The 17,898-nt window shown below is 40.5% G+C and overlaps 1 protein-coding gene across 1 annotated transcript in view; it reads left to right on the top strand.

Moving 5' to 3' along the window:
* Positions 1-17,580, top strand: part of LOC142742672 (UDP-glucuronic acid decarboxylase 1-like) — a 59,947-nt gene extending 42,367 nt beyond the window's left edge. Inside the window, 4 exon segments of the mRNA XM_075852675.1 lie at positions 8,353-8,413; positions 10,196-10,253; positions 16,211-16,314; positions 16,637-17,580. Of these exon segments, the coding sequence (XP_075708790.1) occupies positions 8,353-8,413; positions 10,196-10,253; positions 16,211-16,314; positions 16,637-16,768 (355 nt within the window). The 3' untranslated portion in view covers positions 16,769-17,580.
* The last annotated feature ends 318 nt before the right edge of the window (positions 17,581-17,898 follow it).

Raw genomic sequence — 17,898 nt, forward strand, 5'->3', positions numbered from 1 at the left:
CACCACTTGGGATCGGGAAGGAAAGGTTTCCCTTTTTAGAGTAGCTTCGCTTATTTTGGGTCAATAGGGGGACAGTTATTAAATAAAAGGACAGTGTTTTTTTTTACCACTCAGACGGTTCCTAGCAGCAATCCAAATTTGGCTACCGCACACATGCTGGGGGAAAGGTCATCTTCTGACTATCGGTAGTCCACTAGTTTGCACTTGGTTATCCTGGGTCCTCTAATTCTACAGAAATAGGTATGTGGAGATCGATGCCCATTTCTGTTGGTTCTACTGGGTCCTGTAGTTAAAGTGCAAAACTATTGGGACAGATTGCCTACCGCATACGTGCTAGGAGAAATGTTATCCTTTGAAGACTAATTTGGACTGCTGCTAAGAACATCTGAGCGGTAAAAACTGTACCTTTTTATTCTGTAATCTTGGGTGTTGTGGATTTCACCCTTTAACCCCTTAATGACCGGGCATGTTTGTACCTTAATGACCAAGCCAGATTTGTCAAATCTGGTATGTCTGACTTTATCAGAGAATAACTCTGTGAAAGTTTTGAATATCCAAGTAATTCTGACACTGTTTTTTCGTCACATGTTGTACTTTATTTTAGTGGTAAAAGTAGACTGATACAATTTGCGGAAATGAATTAAAAAATAGAAAAATGGAAGAAATTTTGTAAAAATTACCATTTTCCCCTATTTTTAACTGCAATATGTCACATATCTACACACATACTGTACAATTTTTTTAATTAAATATATATTTCTATCTCTTTACTCTATTTTGGCAGCACTTTTGAAAAAATAAAATAAATTTTCAGCAGTTTAGAGGACTTACAAATGTAATAATAATTTTATAAATTTTGAAGTACATTTTGTTTTCCTGCACCAAGCCAGGTTTTCAGAGGCTCAGAGATGGAAACCCTCACAAATGACCCCATTTAGAAAACTAGACCCCTTAAGGTATTTACCTAGGGGTATAGTAAGTATTTTGACCCCACAGTTTTTTGCTAAATGTAATACATAGCAGGTGAAAAAAAAGAAATTCACTTTTATGAAAAAAAAGTATCAGTTTGAAGACCGATTTCTTAGTAAAGCAAACATGAAAATGAAGAAACACACCCCAAAATCTATCACACTTTCTTTCTCCTGTTTTCAAAAATGCCCACATTGTGGCCCTAATGCGCTGCCTGGACACACGGCAGGACCCAAAAGGAAGGGAGCACCCGGAGGCTTTCAGGACTCATGTTTTGCTTGAAAATGTTTTATGCCCCACTGTACATTTGGAGAGGCTTTGAGCTGCCAGAACGATAGAAACTCCCCATAAATGACCCCATTTCGAAAACTAGACCCCTTAAGGTATTTATCTAGGGGTATAGTTAGCATTTTGACCACACAGGTTTTTCGCTAAATATATTGGAATTAGTCTGTAAAAATTAAAATGTATTTTTTCTGAAACATAGAAATTTGTATTATTTACAAGGAATAACGAAGTTAAAATGCACCCCAACATTTGTAAAGCAATGTCTCCCGATTACGACAATACCCCATATGTGGTAATAAACTGCTGTTTGGACCCACAGCAGGGCTGGGAAGGGAAGGAGCGCCATTTGGATTTCTGATTTTGCTAGAATGGTTTTCGGTACAATGTCGCATTTGCAATGCACTGGAGGGACCAAAACAGTGGAAACCCCCCAAAAGTGACCCCATTTTGGAAAAACCTTCAAGGAATTTTTCTAGGGGTATAATGAGCATTTACACCCCACGGGTCTTTTGTAGAGTTTATTAGAATTAGGGCGTGAAAATTAATATCAATTTTTTTTACACTAAAATGTTTTTTTCCTCCTTTATCCCTCGTGAAAATGAGAAAATGCAACAACCATTTTTTATAAAGCAATTTCTCCCGAGTATGGAAATACGGTTTTTCATTAGAAATGAATTAACCCTTTCAGGACTGATCCATTTTTTGCTTTCATATTTTAGATTTTCACTCCCCGCTTTCAAAGAGCCATAATTTTTTTATTTTTCCATCAATAGAGCGGTGTGAGGGCTTATTTCTTGCAGGAGGAGCTGCAGTTTTTATTGGTACCATTTTTTGGTACATAAAAAATGATGCAAAAGTTGTATTACATATTTTTTTTTTAGAGCGAAGGTGACAAAAAAAACCCAGCGATTTTTGGCGGTTTCAATTATTACATTATTTTAATTTGCACTGTGCAAATTAAATGGTATATTGTAATAGTTCGGACTTTTACGGACGTAGTGATACCAATTTTGTTCATTTTTTTACATTACTTTAGAAGAAAAATGCGAAAAGGTGTTTTGTTTAACTTTAAAAAAAAAAAAATTCTCACTACTAATAACTATAATTCTTCTACACATTTTATTAATCAATCCCTTTAGGGGACTTGATCCAGCGATCATTGGTACAATATACTGCAATACTAATGTATTGCAGTATATTGTTGTTCTTACAGGCTGCTAATAATATAATAATAATAATCTTTATTTATATAGCGCCAACATATTACGCAGCACTTTACAATTTTAGAGGGAACATGACACAAACAATATCAGACATTACATAGTGACAAAGTTCATTTACAATTCAAACCTGGGGAGTAAGGACCCTGCTCGCAAGAGCTTACAATCTATGAGGACATAAGGGAGACACAAAGTGTAATAGTGTTTGTTCTGTACAATGGTCCGGCCATTTTTATACACATGCGGTGGTAACATAAAGCTGCATGAGCCGGTCACCAGCCAGTATCCGTGTATGACGGACATGAAGAGGAGTGTGAGGGAATCTTATTCTGATGACTAATCTAAATGGAGGGCCATGGAAAGGAGTCAGATTAGGGAATGTTATAGGCCTGTCTAAATAGATGTGTTTTCAGGGCACGTTTAAAACTGTGGATATTGGGAATTAATCTGATTGTCTGGGGTAGCACATTCCAGAGGACGGGTGCAGCACGAGAGAAATCCTGGAGACGGTAGTGGGAGGTTCGGATTATGGAGGATTTTAATCTAAGGTCGTTGGCAGAACGTAGAGCCCGAGTAGGGTGGTAGACAGAGATGAGGGAGGAGATGTAAGGAGGTGCAGCACTGTGGAGAGCTTTGTGGGTGAGAGTAATAAGTTTGAATTTTATTCTGAAGGGGATGGGCAACCAGTGCAGTGACTGGCACAGATTAGAGGCGTTGGTGTAGAGGTTGGTCATAAAGATGAGCCTGGCTGCTGCATTGAGGATAGATTGGAGAGGGGAGAGTTTAGTGAGGGGAAGACCGACTAGTAATGAGTTACAGTAGTCCAGACGAAAGTGAATCAGAGCAACAATGAGAGTTTTGGCAGTTTCCTCCGTAAGAAAAGAGCGGATTCTGGAGATGTTTTTGAGGTGAAAATGACAGGAGCGTGAAAGTGATTGTATGTGAGGAGTAAAGGAAAGATCTGAGTCAAAAATAACCCCGAGACAGCGGGCGTGCTGCTTAGGAGTTATGATAGTGCCACACACAGAGATGGAGACATCAGGTTTAGGGAGGTTAGTAGATGGTGGGAACACAAGGAGCTCAGTTTTAGAAAGATTCAGTTTCAGATAGAGAGAGGACATGATGTTAGAGACAGCGGACAGACAATCACTGGTGTTCTGTATTAGAGCAGGGGTGATGTCACGGGAAGAGGTATATAATTGGGTGTCATCAGCGTAGAGATGGTACTGGAAGCCAAGTCTGCTGATGGTTTGTCCAATAGGAGCTGTGTAGAGAGAAAAGAGGAGCGGACCTAGGACTGATCCCTGAGGAACCCCGATATCAAGGGGAAGAGGAGAAGTGGAACCAGCAAATGACACACTGAATGAGCGGTCAGAGAGATGGGAGGAAAACCAAGAGAGCCGCGTCCTTGAGGCCAATAGAGTGGAGCATGTTAAGTAGGAGTTTGTGGTCTACAGTGTCAAAGGCTGCAGAGAGATCCAAAAGAATCAGGAGAGAGGATTTACCGTCCGATTTAGCCGCCAAGAGATCATTTGAGACTTTAGTAAGGGCAGTTTCTGTGGAGTGTAGAGTGCGGAAACCAGATTGTAAGAGGTCAAGAATGGAGTTAGCAGAGAGATAGCGGATAAGGCGAGAGTAGACCAAGCGTTCCAGGAGTTTGGAGATGAAGGGCAGATTAGAGACTGGTCGGTAGTTGGCAGCGCTGGATGGGTCAAGAGTTGGTTTTTTCAATAATGGGTTTATAATGGCATGTTTAAAAGCGGAGGGAAAGATACCAGAGGAAAGAGAGAGGTTAAATATTTTAGTCAGGTGACTAGTGACAGCTGGGGAGAGGGACTGGAGGAGGTGTGAGGGGACAGGATCACTAGGGCAGGTAGTAGGACGAGAAGAAGAGAGGAGCCTCGAGACTTCTTCTTCAGTTATTGGGTCAAAGGCTGAGAGTGAAGAAGAGGGAGTGCGGGGGGGAAGGGGATCGATGTTACTAGGGGACTGGGAGATAATATCATGCCGGATGTTGTCAATTTTAACTTTAAAATAATTGGCCAGGTCTTCAGCACTGAGATCTGTGATTGGCGTCTGAACTTTAGGACTAAGGAGGGAGTGAAAAGTATCAGAGGCGTTTTGGATTATTAGATAGTGTGGAGATGAGAGAAGTGAAATAGACTTGTTTGGCGCGGTGAAGGGCAGAGTTGTAAGTTTTGAGCATAAATTTGTAATGGAGGAAATCTGCATCCAAATGCGATTTTTCTCCACAGTCGTTCGGCACATCTCAAGCACCGCTGAAGAAAGCGGGATTGAGGCGTGTGCCAGGGTTGTCGTCGTCTTTGTCGGGTGGTTCGAAGTGTAGGGGGGGCTGCTTCATCCAATGCATTTTTGAGTGTTATTATAAAGTTTGGCAGCCAGATTGGGACAGGAGAGGGAAGAGATAGGGGACAATGAGGACTGTAGACTGTATGAGTTTCACAGTGTTAATGGCATGTAGATTTCTGTATGTCTGATACGTAGGGATGACCTGAGGAGGCAGAGAATATTTGATAGTAAAGCAGAGAAGATTGTGGTCAGAAAGCGGGAGAGGAGAGTTAATAAAGTCAGAAACTGAGCAGAGCCGGAAGAAGACCAGGTCAAGTGAATGCCCGTCTTCATGTGTAGGAGAGTTAGTAAGTTGTGACAGACCGAGGGACGAGGTTAAAGATAGAAACTGGGAGGCAGATGAGGAGATTGGGTTATCAATGGGGATGTTGAAGTCACCCATGATGAGAGTGGGTGTTTCAGAGGATAGAAATTGTGGAAGCCAGGCAGCAAAATGATCCAGGAATTGGCGGGGTGAGCCCGGTGGGCGGTAGACAACTGCCACTCGGAGGGAAAAAGGGTGAAAGAGTCTGAGGGTGTGGACTTCAAAAGCGGGAAATGTGAGTGAGGGGACCGGGGGAATGACCTGGAAAGTGCAGTGTGGGGAAAGAAGTATACCTACTCCTCCACCCTGCCTGTTCTCCGGTCTGGGGGCATGAGAGAACTGGAGACCACCATAAGATAGAGCAGCAGGGGAAGCAGTGTCAGACAGGTGTAGCCATGTTTCTGTAAGAGCCAGGAGGTTGAGAGAGTTAGAACAGAATAAGTCATGAATAAAGGTGAGTTTGTTGCACACGGACCGAGAGTTCCAGAGAGCACAGTTAAAAGAGACAGGAGAAGACATACAAGGAATGGTAAGAAGATTTGCAGGGTTTTTATGTGTGGCAGGTAAGTGGTTGAGCTTGGCAGAAGAAAAGGGAGGCCCAGGGTTGGGAGAGATGTCCCCTGCAGCTAATAGCAGGAGAATGGAGAGAGACAGCAGATGGTTCTGTGATTTATGAGAGCGTTTTTTATGTTAGGCAGTGGGATGAGATGGGTTAAGTTGACTGAGGAAAGTGAATAGTGAATGGGAGCTGTACATGGGTGAGGCCAGGAGAGAAGGACTGATGTGGACTGTTTTTGGGCAAGTCTTAAATGGGCGATAGGATTGAAAACCAAGAGCAGCTATAATGATGAGCGGTGGCAAACATGTTTGTTTACAGATAGTTAGAAATCTAATCTTGAGAGCGTGGGCTAGTTTGTCTGGTTTGGTAATGCAGCTTACCTGTCACAGACCCTGTGCAACTGCCATGTATAACTGCCAGGACACTTTGACAGTATGACACTTGGACAGAGATGACTTCTGCCGTCGTGCCCCCCTGCACGAGTGCCTTCCCCATATGCTACATCTAAATTTATAGGGGAGTAGATGCTCAGATCTAGGCCTAATTAAGCTCGTTCAGCTATTAATCAAATCAACTAGACACATGAGGTGAAAAGCTATGCAGAGATAAACAAACAAACTAGCAGGTCTGGCTGCTGTAACAGAGCGATCGCTGTACCTGTGCGTTAGTACCGAGGGGGCCTGCTGTAATACACAGCCCACACCCGCAGCGTATGGAGCGGGCTCAGCACGTGAGCCGGCTCCATACATCAACCGCCGCACCATGACGGGCAATTAAGTCATAGTGCGCAAAGGGGTTAGTGCGCAGCGGATGGTTCAAAGTGAAAATTGCAATTTTCCACTGATATGCCATTTTAGTGCATAATATGTTGTGCCCAGTTTGTGCCACAGAAGACAAATACCTCATAAAACGTTAAGCGGGTTCTCTCGGGTATGGCGACGCCATATGTGTGGACGCAAACTGCTGCTTGGGCACGCTGCAGGGCTCAGAAGAGAGGGAACGCCATTTTGCTTTTGGAGCGCAGATTTTGCTTGGTAGTTTTTCTATTTTGGGTTTCGCTGGTATTTCAGTTTATAATGTGGTTGCATGTGTAATCTGTGCGGAGAACATCAGGGCATAATAAGAGGGTATAATGCGGTAAATAAATAATTATTCATAGATGTGTGGCCCCTGTCGCACTGATAAATGGAGCCCGATCTTATCCATTTTTGGACACTGCACATTTTGCATCGCCATATTCTGAAAGCCAGAACTTTTTTATTTTTTCACCACCGGAACCCTGTGAGGCCTTATTTGTTGCGGGACAATCTGTAGTTTTCATTGGTACCATTTTGGGGTACATGTGATTTTTTTTTTTTTTGTTTTGATTTTTTTTTTTGGATCACTTTTTATTCAATTTTTTGGCAATCCTGAGCAATAAACAGGAATTCTGACACCGTTTTTTAGGTTTTCTTTTTGCGGCACTCACCGTACGCTATAAATGACATTTTTACTTTATTCTGCGGGTTGGTACGATTACGGCGATACCATATGTATATAGGTTTGGTCCTTTTTTTTTGCGTTTGCACAATAAAATAACTTATTTATAAAAAAAAAAAAAATTCTGTGTCACCATATTCTGAGAGCCATAATTTTTTTTATTTTTTAATCAAAAAAGCTGTGTAAGGGCTTGTTTTTTTGCGGGACGGATAGAAGTTTTTATTGGTACTATTTTCGGGTACATGCGACTTTTTGATCACTTTTTATTCTTTTTAGGGAGCGGTGGTGACCAAAAAAATTGTGATTCTGTCGCAGTTTTTTTTTTTTTTTTTTGGGGGTGTTCATCGTGCGGGAAAAATAACATTAGTTTTATAGTTGGGGTCGTTACGAACACGGTGATACAAAATGTGTACTTTTTTAACGTGTTAATTTTTTTTCTATAATAAAAGTATTTTTTATTAAAGGGAAAAAAAGCATTTAGTGTTTATAGAACTTATAACTTTTATTTACACTTTTTTTAAAACATTTTTATTTTTTTTACTTTTTTCACTTGTCCCACTAGGGGACACTTAGACTTGCAGCTTTGATCGCTGCTAGAGTACATTACCCTACACACGTAGTGTAATGTACTCCAACTGTCATTGTGACGTGACTGTCACACTGACAGGAAGCCACGGAGGACCGGCCGGAGGCTGCTCCTCCGAGGCATCCGTACATGGCAACCCGGAGGTCATTATCTGACCTCCGATTGCCGTGACAAGCATCGGTAGCCCCCACGATCACTTCGTGGGGGCTGCCGATGTGCTTCAGACCACTTAAATGCGGCGACGGCAATCCGTCGCCGCACTTAAGGGGTTAATTGCTGAAAGCAGCGGCGATGGTCCGCTGTCCGGCGAGACTGATGTCTCAGCTGTCTAGGACAGCTGTCAGCGCGTGCCTGTCACTCTGTGTTTACACAGAGTGACAGTTTGAACTGCTGACAAATGAACGTCCTGGTGCGGGAACTAGCAGCCGACCAGGACGTTCATTTTCGTCATTGGTAGTGAAAGGGTTAAACCATTAAACGGTCGTTCCAGAGTGGTATAGCAGAGCAGATATTGTCAAATGGTTTGTAGAAACATTTCGTATACATATAATGTACCGTTTCTTTTTCTCTCTCTCAGTGACTTGGTTAATGGGGTTGTGGCATTAATGAACAGCAACGTCAGCAGTCCTGTGAATCTGGTAAGTTTTCTTTTTCTGGGTTTTAGATTCTAGTTTTGTATTTTTACCTGGAAACTGGGTCTAATGATGTCTCCTCTATTTACATTGGCTGGAACTGACTTTCCATACAGTCATTTCACCGCTCCAGCTAATCGCAGCCTCCGCTGTGATCTCAGGGTGTACGGCACATGTCCTGTTTTTTTTGTTTTTTTTGCTGAGGCAATCTGCAGGTATAAACTACAATTTTTCTAAAGTCAAGAACTCCTTTTTAAGGACCGAATTATAAATCACAGTAAAAATACAGAATACAGTTTTATGTAGAAGCATTTATAGTTTCTAGTACTGCTCCTTTTCGATAAGTGTTTCATTACAGTTCATTATTACCGTATTTGAAGGTGTGGACAATGTTGAGTGAGGCTGGGTTCACACGAGCACATTAACGTCCGTAATGGACGGACGTATTTCGGCCGGAAGTCCCGGACCGAACTCAGTGCAGGGAGCCGGGCTCCTAGCATCGTAGTTATGTACGACGCTAGGTGTCCCTGCCTCGCTGCCGGACAACTGTCCCGTACTGTAATCATGTTTTCAGTACGGGACAGTAGTTCCACGGAGAGGCAGGGACTCCTAGAGTTGTACATAACTATGATGCTAGGAGCCTGGCTCCCTGCAGTGTGTTCGGTCCGGGACTTGCGGCCGAAATACGTCTGTCCATTACGGACGTTAATGTGCTCGTGTGAACCCAGCCTAAGGGTTAGAGGCTGTTACTAATGTGGTCTGTATTTTTGCATTGTACCTGTACATTTGGTCAGTGAGGAACAGGGTGTAATATTCATACAATTTACCTTACAATAGTTTTTGTAAAAGAAGGTACCTGGCTCACTTTGGCCCTTGATTTAAATGGGACCCTTCAATGGTATAAATTGAGGTTGTACCTCTAGCTTCGGCATATACACTGAAATGCCAGCTATTTAAGTCCTAGTTCACATGTTTGCCTACGTTTGATGTATACACCAGGATAACCACCCTACGTATACATTAAACAGGTGCCCTGATAATGGCTTCCGTCACCTTAGACTATAATGGTATCAATTAAACAAATGCTTCATGGAACTCTGATCATGAGTTCATGACTTATCCGTTAAACATTAGTCCTATGGGTGACGAATGCCACTATTTGGCATCAATTGAACGTATCTGTTGCTGACTGACTATAATTGTAGCAGTTTAGCGTATACGTCAAGAAAAGCTATTAAAAAGCCTGTGACTACTCCTTTGAATGGATGCTTGTGGCGTATGCCATACAGTGGCATACATAAACCATAGACTCCCATGTTAAAAAAAAAATAAAAAAAAAATATACCGCTCGGTATACTTTTTTTTTCCTATGGGATTACGTTTTAGAGAATAGCTTAGTCTTTTGGCCTCCGTTGGGTAATAGAGCACTATGTACACTTTTAGCGTGTACGCATATAGCTTTTCCAATCTACATGCTAAACCTAGTTCAATACTATGATTTGGCACTTGCCACCTTTTTTAAAGGCATGTGCAAATTTAGGAGATGTCCTATTTTAGGAAGGTAGGCAGACACTACATTGACTCATCTACAGTGAGGCACGTACCATTAGTTTTATCTTTTAATGTCATTACTTGGTGTCTCGTAGTCCAATTAGTTCTTATTTTTCCAGGTGAAGTGGAGTCTAACTTAAAACTTTTCTTGCAGTTTTTATAATCAGAAATTCACTTTAGCAGTGAAGTTATTAATCACAATTTGCAATTAAAGTTGTAATCTCATCCCCTCCACAGGGAAATCCAGAAGAGCACACCATCCTGGAATTCGCCAGATTAATTAAACACCTTGTTGGTGAGTTGTGCGCCCCTTGAGAAATCCTGCCAATTGTTGATTAGATGTGTCATTATTCACCTCGTGATTAAAGACCTCAGGGACTATAATTGGGGACTCTCTCATCACGGCTGTACAGTAGTTTTCAATGCATGTTAAAAGGCAAGAGTTTATATCTGTACATGAATCTGAGATATATATCTTTGAAAAAAATTGATACCTTGACAAAAAAAGTAACAAAGGGACCAATACAGATTTTTATCATGGAAGTCCATTATGAAGGCTCCAAATGAACAGCAAACTGAGGAATTGATACAGAAGGTATATTGGAAAGTTGTACAGTATACAAAACATTGATATACTGACACTGGAATATGCGTTTTAAATTGATCAGACCTTATAGTTCATACATTAACGCTGTTGTAACTTTTTGTCAGATATTCTATTAATTGAAATTGACACGGTAAACGGCGAAGATTTAAGACCCAAAGAGGCAAAATTTCAGGTTTTTTTTTCTATGCATCAAAGAATCCGCCATTTTCAGGAATTACAGATTTGCGACTGTTTTGCATTCTACCTGTCAGTTATTGAAGATATTTAACCCGTTAGTGTCCGCCAATACACCTTTTCACGGCGGCCACTAATCGGCTTTATTCTGATGCATAAGCCTTTTTACGGTGCTGCATCAGAATAAACGGAGCAGGGCGCCGTTAAATCTCCCTGATCTCAGCTGCCAGATGTAGCTGGGGGCATCCCTGCTTGAACGGGTGAGATCGATATTAGTATCGATCTTACCCGTTTAACCCCTCAGATGCGGCACTCAATAGCGAGCACCGCGTCGGATTGGTTTTGGAGAGAGGGAGGGAGCTCCTTCTCTCACTGACACCCGGCGATAAGATCGCCGAGTGTCTGTGTCTCCGATGGCAGCTGGGGGCCTAATAAAGGTCCCCAGGTTTGCCTGTGGTGAATGCCTGCTAGGTCATGCCAGAGGCATGGCCTAGCAGATGACTGTCCGTTTTACACGGACAGGCATAATACACTAGTATTGCAGTGTATTATAAAAGCGATCAGACTAGTAAAAAAGTGAAAAAAAGGTTTAATAAAGTGAATTAAAAAAAAAAATGTGAAAAAAAATTAAACTTTTTCGCCTTACAAACTGCTTTACTAAAAAAAACAAAATAAAGCAAAAAAGAAAGTTACACATTTGGTATCGCCGCGTCCGTAATGACCCCAACTATAAAGCTATTACATTATTTAACCCGCACGGTGAACTCCATAAAAAATAACAGCAATTTTTCCATTTTTTTCTGTGAATCCTGCCTTAAAAAAAATTGGTACCAATAAAAACTACAAGTCGTCCCGCAAAAAAAAAAGCCCTCATACAACTGCATCGGCAGAACAATAAAGGGCTCTTCAAATATGGAGACGCAAAAACAAATAATTTTGAAAAAAAAAAAGCGTTTTTTACTGTGTAAAAGTAGTAAAACATACGAAATCTATACAAATTTGGTATGGTTGCAATCGTAACATCCCGCTGAATAAAATTGTGTTATTTATACAACACGGAAAAACGGCGTAGATTTAGGACGCAAAAAAGTGGCAATTTCAGGGTTTTTTCTATCTTCCCCCCCCCCCCCCCCCCCAAGAAAAAGCTAATAAAAGTTGATCAATAAATATGTACCCCAAAATGGTGCTATTAACCCCTTAACGCACCATGACGTAACTGTACGTCATGGTGAGCAGTAAGTTCGCGCACCTTGACGTACAGTTACGGCAGTGCTTTGACAGTTAACCGCCGCGCGGCGCTACACCGCAGCGGCGGTTAACTGTGCAGGGTGTCAGCCCTGCTCTCCCCGTTGCCGATCAGCGGCCTGTCGCCGCTGATATCGGCAGTTAACCCCTTAATTGCGGCGCTCGATTTTGAACGCCACAATTAAGGTCTTTAGCGCCGATCGGCAGCCCCCATGTGAAATCACGGGGGCTGGCGATGGTACCCATGGCAACCGGACGCCAGACAATGGCTTCCGGGTTGCCATGTACAGAAGCCTATGAGGACCACCCCGAGGGTGGTCGTCGTAGGCTTCCTGTCAGTGTGACTGTCTCGTCACAATGACAGTTGAAATGCATTACACTACGTGTGTAGTGTAATGTATTCCAGCAGCGATCAGAGCTGCAAGTCTAAGTGTCCCCTAGTGGGACAAGTGAAAAAAGTAAAAAAAATAAAAATGTTTTAAAAAAAGTGTAAAAATAAAAGTTATAAGTGACATAAACAAGAACTGCTTTTTTTCCTATAATAAGTCTTTCATTATAGGAAAAAAAATGAACACGTAAAAAAAAGTACACATTTGGTATCACCGCGTTCGTAACGACCCCAACTATAAAACTATAATATTATTTTTCCCGCACAGTGAACGCCGCAAAAAAAATAAACGAAAAACAATGCCAGAATCACTATTTTTTGGTCACCACCCCTCACAAAATATGTAATAAAAAGTGATCAAAAAGTCGCATGTACGCCAAAATAGTACTGATACAAACTAAAACCCATCCCGCAAAAAACAAGCCCTTACACAGCTTTTTTGACTGAAAAATAAAAAAGTTATGGCTCTCAGAATATGGTGACACAGAAAATACATTATTTTCTAAATAAGTTATTTTATTGCTCAAACGCTGCAAAACATAAAAAAACGTATATACATATGGTATCGCCGTAATCGTACCGACCCGCAGAATAAAGTATAATAGTCATTTATAGCCCAGGGTAAACACCGTCAAAAATAAATAAAAATCATTGTCAGAATTGATGGTTTTTGGTCACCTGGCTTGCCGAAAAATTGAATAAAAAGTGATCAACAAAATCGCATGTACCCCAAAATGGTACCAATGAAAAATACAGATTGTCCTGCAACAAATAAGCCCTCACACGGCTCCGGTGGTGAAAAAATAAAAAAAGTTCCGGCTCCCAGATTATGGCGATGCAAAATGTGCAGAGCGTTCCAAAAGTGGATAAGATCGGGCACCATTTATCAGTGCGACACCGGCCACATATCTGTGGATTATTATTTATTTACCCCATTATTATACCCTCTTATTATGCCCCTGATGTACTCTGCCCAGCCTACATGTGCCCCAACATTATAAACTGAAATACCAGCAAAACGCCAGAGCTACTACCAAGCAAAATATGCGCTCCAAAAGCCAAATGGCGTCCCTCCCTTCTGAGCCCTACAGCGTGCCCAAACAGCCGTTTATGTCCACCGATATGGCATCGTACCAAAAAATGGTACCAATAAAAACGACAGCTCGTCCCGCAAAAAATAAGCCCCCACACCGCTCTATTGACAGAAAAATAAAAAAGTAGTGGCTCTTGGAAAGCGGGGAGGAAAAACGAAAAAGCAAAACATGAATCAGTTCGTAAAGGGTTAATTACTTTCTAATGAAAAAACATTTATGACCACATGTGGGGTATTGCCGTACTCGGAAGAAATTGCTTTACAAACGTTGGGGTGCATTTTCTCGTTTATCCTTTGTGAAATTGAAAAAATTCAACATTTTAGTGGAAATAATGTTGATATTAATTTTCACGGCCTAATTCTAATAAATTCTGCAAAAGACGTGTGGGGCCTAAATGCTCACTATACCCCTAGATAGATTCCTTAAGTGGTGTAGTTTCCCAAATGGGGTTACTTTTGGGGGGCTTCCACTGTTTCTGTCTCTCAGGGGCTTTGCAAATTCGACATGACACCCAAAAACATTCCAGCAAAATTTGAGCTCCAAAAGCCAAATAGCGCTCCTTCCCTTCTAAGCCCCGGTGTGGGTCCAAACAGTAGTTTATTACCACATATGGGGTATTTACGTAATCAGGAGAAATTGTTTTACAAATGTTGGGGCGCTTTTTCTCCTTTATTCCTTGTAAAAATTAAAAATGGCTACCTTTTTTCAGAAAAAAAGGAGATTTTCATCTTCACATACTAATTCAAACAAATTTAGCAAAAAAACTGTGGGTTCAAAATGCTAACTATACCCTTAGATAAATTCCTTGAGGGGTATAGTTTCCAAAATGGGGTCACTATTGGGGGGTTTCCACGGTTTTCTTCCCTCCAGTGCATTGCAAACGCGACACGGCACTGAAAACTATTCCAGCAAAATCAGAAATCCAAAATCCAAATGGTGCTCCTTCTCTTCTGAGGCCTGCTGTGGGTCCAAACAGCAATTTATTACCACATATGGGGTATTGCTATAATCGGAAGACATTGCTTTACATATGTTGGGGTGTTTTTTCTACTTTATTCCTTGTAAAAATTTAACATTTCCTAATTTTTTCACAAAAAAAGTAGATTTTCACCTTCACATACTAATTCAAATAAATTTAGCAAAAAAACTGTGGTTTCAAAATGCTAACTATACCCATAGATAAATTCCTTGAGGGGTATAGTTTCCAAAATGGGGTCACTTTTGGGGTGTTTCCACTGTTTTGGCAGCACAAGGCCTCCTCACACCTGACATGGTACCTAAAATATATTCTAATAAAATAGAGGCCCAAAATCCACTAGGTGCTCCTTTGCTTCTGAGGCCTGTGTTTCAGTCCATGACCGCGCTAGGGCCACATGTGGGGTATTTCTAAAAACTGCAGAATCTGGGCAATAAATATTGAGTTGCATTTCTTGGGTAAAACCTTCTGTGGTACAGAAAAAATTTATTACAAATGAATTTTTGAAGAAAAAAAATGAAATTTGTAAATTTCACCTCTACTTTGCTTTAATTCCTGTGAAACGCCTAAAGGGCTAAAATACTTTGTGAATGCTGTTTTGAATACTTTGATGGGTGCAGTTTTCAAAATGGGGTGATTTATGGTGACTTTCTAATATATAAGGCCCTCAAAGCCATTTCAGAACTGAACTGGTCCCTGAAAAAATAGCCTTTTGAAATTTTCTTGAAAATATGAGAAATTGCTGCTAAAGTTCTAAGCGTTGTAACGTCCTAGAAAAATAAAAGAATGTTCAAAAAACGACGCAAACATAAAGTAGACCTATGGGAAATATAAACTAGTATGTATTTTGTGTGGTATTACTATCTGTTTTACAAGTAAATACATTAAAATTTAGAAAAATGCTAATTTTTGCTAATTTTCTCTAAATTTTGGCGTTTCTTACAAATAAATATTGAATTTAATGACAAAATTTTTTCAGTATCATAAAGTACAACATGTCACGAGAAAACAATCCCAGAATCGCTTGGATAGGTAAAAGCATTCTGGAGTTATTACCACATAAAGTGACACATGTCAGATTTGCAAAAATGGGGCTGGTCCTGAAGGCCAAAACAGGCTTAGACACTAAGGGGTTAAGAAATACAACTTGTCCCGCAATAAACAAGACCTTATACAGCTATGTCGACGCAAAAATTAAAGTTATTGCTCTTGGATTGCGACAATGGAAAAACTTAAAAAATACCTTGGTCATGAAGTTTTAAAATAGGCTGGTCGTTAAGGGCAAATTCACCCCACGACTGTAGATTGGCTTGTAGGGCATGTTCCCTAAATTTGCGTTAAAGCGCAGCCGATCAGTATGTCTGTGATGTATCAGAAGTTTATGAAATCTTAAGTACACTTTAAGACATTACTAATATTACAAATAACAATTACTGCCTGAAATACCTCATTTTATCACTATAGGACTGCAAAGCCCTCCTTTTCTGTAGTCCTTACACCATTGCCGTAATGGCGCACACGTAACTAATTATAGCTTAATGATGGATGACGTGAGATTGTATTAAATTGGTATCCCGACATATTTTCCTGAGTTGCATTAAGTTTTAAAATTCAAATAAGTAAACTATAGGGATGGGTATACATTAGTAGAACATATTCAGCCATATTTTACTAGTTCTTGTAACCGTTAACATTTCTTATACTACAGTTTACAATTGGCTGTTCTTATATTCTACAATCTTTAGTGAGTTTTGTTCTTTCTTTATAGGCAGTGGTGGAGAAATACAGTTTCTTTCAGAAGCTCAAGATGATCCACAAAGGCGAAAACCAGATATCCGGAAAGCCAAGCTTTTGCTTGGATGGGAACCTGTGGTATGTAAAGTGGGACATAAACCTATGCTGTATTTTTAGATTCACATATAGTTAGAAAGAATAATGGCATAACAGTGATGTTACTAAAATAAGTTGAACAAACCGCCAGCATATGCATGAAGGTATGCTTGTCCGTTTTTTTCATTACAGTAAAGGTGTATGATTTTCTGTAAGGTCTTTGAAAAGTTGCGTTGTCATTCTTTAATTTTTAATTTTTTTTTGTCAATTTTTTTTTTTAAATTGTATTTTAGGTTGACTCCTTGGTGTAAGTTCAGAAAGCTACGGTAACGTGGTCTCTTGCTTTCCCCTGTTCTCTTCTCAGGTTCCACTAGAGGAAGGCTTGAATAAAACAATCCACTACTTCAGCAAAGAACTTGAGTACCAAGCAAACAACCAATATATACCCAAGCCCAAACCGGCGAGAATAAAAAAAGGTAGAACGCGACATAACTGAACACTCCATGAGGAAGAGAGGCTATCTTGATGGTTTACAGGATGTAATTTTTGTTCTCCCTCTCCCCTTTGTTTCTTTTACAAGAAAGACTTCTGAGGGGGGTGTCATGAAGAATAAAACTGGAATTTTCCTACGAAGCTTGCTTTAAAGAAATGAATGTGCCTAAAAACATTGAGAACTGCAAACATTGCCTTGCACTTTTTACATTTGTCTTTCTATGTACAGTAGTGTAGGAAATACATGGAAATCTCCACATTTTATATATCTTGCTGTGACTGTTTTTGACTACTGTCTCAGGACAGGTCAACACTATTGCTGGTGGTGGGGCCAGCTAAGAATCACCGTTTAGTCCTTTTTCAGACTCTGCCGAGTACAACGGGTTTAAATTTACTGGTTTCTTTTTGAAGCTATCATGGAAACAAAAAATGCCAATTTAATTTATATATGTGAAAAAATAAAGTGGTGGGTACTTCTAAATATGGTATGTATTATATGCATTACATGGTGGCAGTCTTGTCAGAGGGTCTACTTACATACTGCCAATTTAGACATATTCCTTAACAGGTAAAGGGGTTTGAAGAGTGGGGAAAAAATGTGCGAAAGCTTTGTTTTTGTTAGTTTTTCTGTTTGTTTTTTGAGTTTTTTTTTTTTTTGTTTTTTTTTTCTGAACTCAAACATGATCATTGTTCTCTTCAATGTTCACCAAGCTGTAAATTTGAATTTAAAAGCAGCTATTATAAATAAGAATATTTTGAATCACTATTGTGTTGTCAAGTGTACTTGGATAAAGAAAATAAAGCATTATCGGTTAATAGTGGTTGTATATGCTAGTTTAACCCCTTAACATCCAACGTATGGGTACGTTGTCGTTGGGTACATAACGCAATCCAACGTATGGGTACGTTGTCGTTGGGTACATAACGCAATCCAACGTATGGGTACGTTCGGGCGTTAAGTGGTCTCCATGTCTAAAGACACAGACAGCGGCCATCTGTACTCTGTCACAGACAGTAGTCCATCTTTACACGTGGCCCAGGGGGGTGCCCCCATCCACCCCCCAAACGGATCGGCGATCGCTGCGATTGGACGGGCAGTTCAGACTGGCCAATTGTGGATTTGTGCGGCTAGAA

The sequence above is a fragment of the Rhinoderma darwinii genome, chromosome 2 (assembly GCF_050947455.1).
Source record: "Rhinoderma darwinii isolate aRhiDar2 chromosome 2, aRhiDar2.hap1, whole genome shotgun sequence".
Lineage (NCBI taxonomy): Eukaryota > Metazoa > Chordata > Amphibia > Anura > Rhinodermatidae > Rhinoderma > Rhinoderma darwinii.